The following is a 3,733-nucleotide window of genomic DNA, read 5'->3' on the forward strand; positions in this document are numbered from 1 at the left end:
AGAGGGAGAGGGAGAGGGAGGGAGGAGAGGGAGGGGGAGAGAGAGACTGAGGCTTCCTCATAAAGCCATTACCACTGTGGACCTGCTTATTTCTCCTTTCCATCTAGTTTTAGAGACTGGAACAGGAAGAAGTAAGGCAGTGTGGGGAGAGGAACATCTCAGGGTTGCAGACACACAGTTGCCCCTTGTTGGCCTCCCACTCCATCTTCTTACCCCAGTGTGTGCATGTGCCTGTGCATGCATGTGTGTGCGTGCATGTGTGTGCGTGTGCGTGTGCGTGTGCGTGTGTGTCTTGGCAGCCCTCCCTGCAGCACTGGCCTACGAGGTCCAGACTGCACGAGATACCTGGAGTCCTGCCTGGCCATTACAACCTTGTTTGTTGCCTGGCCTTCTGCAATCCGCCTTCCTTCCCTGGACTTCACCTTCCCTCCCTGCTAAGCCCCCCTTCATCTTTACCGTGAAAACCTCTCTCTACCCCATCTCCTTCCCCAGTTCAGAGAACCCAGGCATCCAGCCACCCAACCCTGGCCCGAGTGCTGGGTAAACAGGAAGCCGGGTGAGGGGAGAAAGGGTGTTCGGAAAGTCCCGGGCAGGGGGCAGGTGTGTGGGCCTGAGGGAGGGGTGGCCCTACCCCTGAGGTATGAAAGCCCCTGCCCCGGTCCAAGTTCTGAGTCTGGATGGGGACACGGGGACTGCAGGGCCTGGGTGGGAGGCCCCAGGGGAGGGGCTGCCTCTTGCTGGCTGTGGCAGGAGCTACTTCTCTGGTGACCCTGTTGTTGGCAGTGCCTATTACTGTCCTGGGTGTGCTGGCCTTGGTGCCCCAGGATCAAGGACGTCGGGTGAGTGGCTGCAGGGTGCCCGTGGGCTGCCTTTTGTGGATGTTTATTTACTTATGGCTCTGCTTTTGCCCACCGAGCTCAGCTGGACGCTCTCCCCAGAGGGAATGTCTGGCCTCTCTTTGCCCACTTTCCAGGCAATCCTAGCCTGAATTTGCAAGCCCCTTCCTGGTTGGCTCCTCTACCCGATACGCTGCACTTGTGTCTTTCGGCCTGCATACACAGGCTTTGTTTGTTTTTCCAGCAAGATGCATTCTAGAGAGGGCACCGCAGTCCCAGGCCTTAGCGCGCTGGGCTCTACGGTGGGAGGGAGAGGTGGAGTTGCCATTAGCAGAATCTGACCTCTGGGTACTGTAACCCTACTTACCCATCCAGGTTGAGAAAGCCATTGGCTCCGGAGCACAGGCTCAGAAAAGACTGGATGACAACAAACCGTCGTGCATCTTGCCCTCACCCTCCAGCCTCTCAGAGACTCCTGACCCCCGTCTGCATCCTCAGGGACCCTATTCTTCCAGGAATCTAGGCTCCACATCCCAACGCCCGGTTGCACAGTCCTCTCGGGAGGCATCTGCATGGGTGACCCTGTCCCCAGCTGTGGAATCTACAACAGATTCAGGGGTTCAACATCTGCCAAAGGGGGTACCAGAAAGTGACTTCAGCCCCGAGCTTCCTGCTGCCCACCTCATAGGTAAGCATCTGGTAGACCGGGCGGCCTATGCCTTTGGCTCTGCTATGACACTCCTGGTCCTTTCCCAACTCCTCCACCAGTAGGACTTCTCAGGAAACGGGTAAAAACCGGCGGGGGTCTCGCGACTTTAGTCCCCTCGGGTGATTGCACCCTTATCCCTGCCCCTCCCCGCTGAGTACCACAGGGTGAGGAAGACCCCGCCCTATCCGCTCCAGGTCCCTTGCTCATCCTGCCCGGGTCCCCGACCTAGAGAGATCGCGGCCCGAGAGCTCACGCGTGTCCCTTTCTGCAGGCGCTTGGATGAGCGGGCAAGGGCTCAGCTGGGAGGCGAGCCAAGAAGAAGCGTTTTTGAAGAGCGGCGCTCAGTTCTCGCGCACCCAAGGGCTGGCGCTGCCGCAGGACGGCGTCTATTACCTCTACTGCCATGTGGGGTACCGGGGCAGGGCGCCCCCTGCCGGCCGAAGCCGCGCTCGCTCGCTCACGCTGCGCAGTGCCCTGTACCGCTCGGGGGGCGCCTACGGGCGGGGCTCCCCCGAGCTGCTGCTGGAGGGCGCGGAGACCGTGACCCCTGTTGTGGACCCCGTCGGGTACGGGTCTTTATGGTACACGAACGTGGGGTTCGGCGGCCTGGCGCAGCTCCGGAGCGGCGAGAGGGTCTACGTCAACATCAGTCACCCCGACATGGTGGACTATAGGAGAGGGAAGACCTTCTTCGGGGCGGTGATGGTGGGGTGACAGCCATCTGCATTCCTGGAGGATCGACTGACGGTGCGAATGTGTGAATCGTGATGTCCGGAGAGTCGGGAAGCCCGGGATCCCCCACAGTCTGGAGCGGAGGGGGGCGTGGCGGGAGGGAATGTAGGACACGAATTTTGAAAATAAAGAATGTAAACAATGCTGGCCCGTGCCAGGGTCTTCACGGAAACGCAGACGTGCTTTTTGAGTCTGGGGCGTGTGCAGGTGTGGATGACCCAGCTTTGAACTGTGAACACCGTTGCACCCTCACCCTGGCTCTAAGGCCAAGGGTCCAAGAGGACAGAAGGAGGGACAATTAAGCCCTGAGACTTCTCCCAGCATCCTGGGAGGTTGGTTGCAGTTTGTTAGCAGCTGTGGGTCAAAGAAGAATCTACAGAGTGAGTTCCAGGACAGTCACGGCTACACAGAGAAACCCTGTCTCGAAAAAAAGAAGGGAAGGAAGAAAGAAAGAAGGAAAGGAGGAAATGAAAGTAAAGATGTTAGACTCTTCCTAGTTCCTTTCTCTTTTCTATCCTCGTTTCTCTCCTATCTAGTGTTAGGAGATAAAACCAGGGGGAGAAAGGGTGGGAGAAAGAACCCACAAAGTAGCAAAGACCTGATCCCCACAACACTCCCTCACACACACCCTTTCTCCCAGCTTCAGCCTCACTGTGAGAAGAGTCACCCGAGAAGGTAGGCAGGATTTGTTCCCAGAGAAAAACCTCAAAAGACTGGAACAAAGCTCTGTGGGCTGGGCCCATTAGTTCCCCGCTGCTGGCTGCCTGACAGATATATGTGCACATGTATGTATGTATGTATGCATCTTTCTAACTATAGGCTGGGTCTCATATATAGTCCTGGGTCACCTGGAAAACTCACTGTGTAGACCAGGCTGATCTCAAAACTCACAGATTAGCCTGCTTCTGCCTCTCCAGTGCTGGGGTTAAAGGCACGCACCACCACGGGCTCTGACAGCTCTTCTTTAAGGGGGCATCAGGTCAGTTGCAGGCACCTTAAGGGGCAGACTAACGAAGAAAGCAAAGGAGCTGAAAATGGCAGGGGTGGGGTGGGGGTGGGAGACTTGCGACTGAGGAGGAGTTCAAGGAGGAAGCTGATGCCCTGGGGTCCTTTCTAGAAATGGAATGTCCTCACCCTTGGTTCACACATAAGGCACCCCTCCGCAAAGTTGGGCAAGTGGGAGGCCCCTAAGATGAGTAACAGCAGCTCACCCACCCCCAAGCCATGGCTGGAGGAGGCAGAGGGGAACCCAGGATCTATCTAGGTCACCCCAGTGGGTCACCCTCCCTCCCCACCCCCGCAACATACCACGTGGTTGGTTTTCCCCTCTCTGGCTACTTGGGTGCAGGAAGGCCAGTTAGGGCTGTCACCCTCTGGGGTTCCATTTCCACTTCCATTTTCTTTCTTTCCTTTCTTTTTTTCTTTCTTTCTTTCTTTCTTTTTTTTTTTTTTTTTT

General features: G+C 56.8%; 1 protein-coding gene across 1 annotated transcript; it reads left to right on the plus strand.

Moving 5' to 3' along the window:
- The first annotated feature begins 609 nt into the window (after positions 1-609).
- Positions 610-2,449, plus strand: Ltb (lymphotoxin beta). Its single transcript, XM_031347248.1, has 3 exons — positions 610-839; positions 1,212-1,524; positions 1,817-2,449. The coding sequence occupies exons 1-3, from the start codon at positions 678-680 to the stop codon at positions 2,257-2,259; spliced, it is 918 nt and encodes a 305-aa protein (XP_031203108.1). The 5' UTR covers positions 610-677; the 3' UTR covers positions 2,260-2,449.
- The last annotated feature ends 1,284 nt before the right edge of the window (positions 2,450-3,733 follow it).

The sequence above is a fragment of the Mastomys coucha genome, unplaced genomic scaffold, assembly GCF_008632895.1.
Source record: "Mastomys coucha isolate ucsf_1 unplaced genomic scaffold, UCSF_Mcou_1 pScaffold3, whole genome shotgun sequence".
Classification (NCBI taxonomy): Eukaryota; Metazoa; Chordata; class Mammalia; order Rodentia; family Muridae; genus Mastomys; species Mastomys coucha.

Excerpts from the sequence above, each read along its gene's own strand:
- Ltb (XM_031347248.1), top strand. The coding sequence starts at position 678 with ATGGGGACACGGGGACTGCAGGGCCTGGGTGGGAGGCCCCAGGGGAGG. Across the intron at positions 840-1,211 it reads CCCAGGATCAAGGACGTCGG|GTTGAGAAAGCCATTGGCTC; the intron begins GTGAGTGGCTGC and ends TTACCCATCCAG. Across the intron at positions 1,525-1,816 it reads TCCTGCTGCCCACCTCATAG|GCGCTTGGATGAGCGGGCAA; the intron begins GTAAGCATCTGG and ends CCCTTTCTGCAG.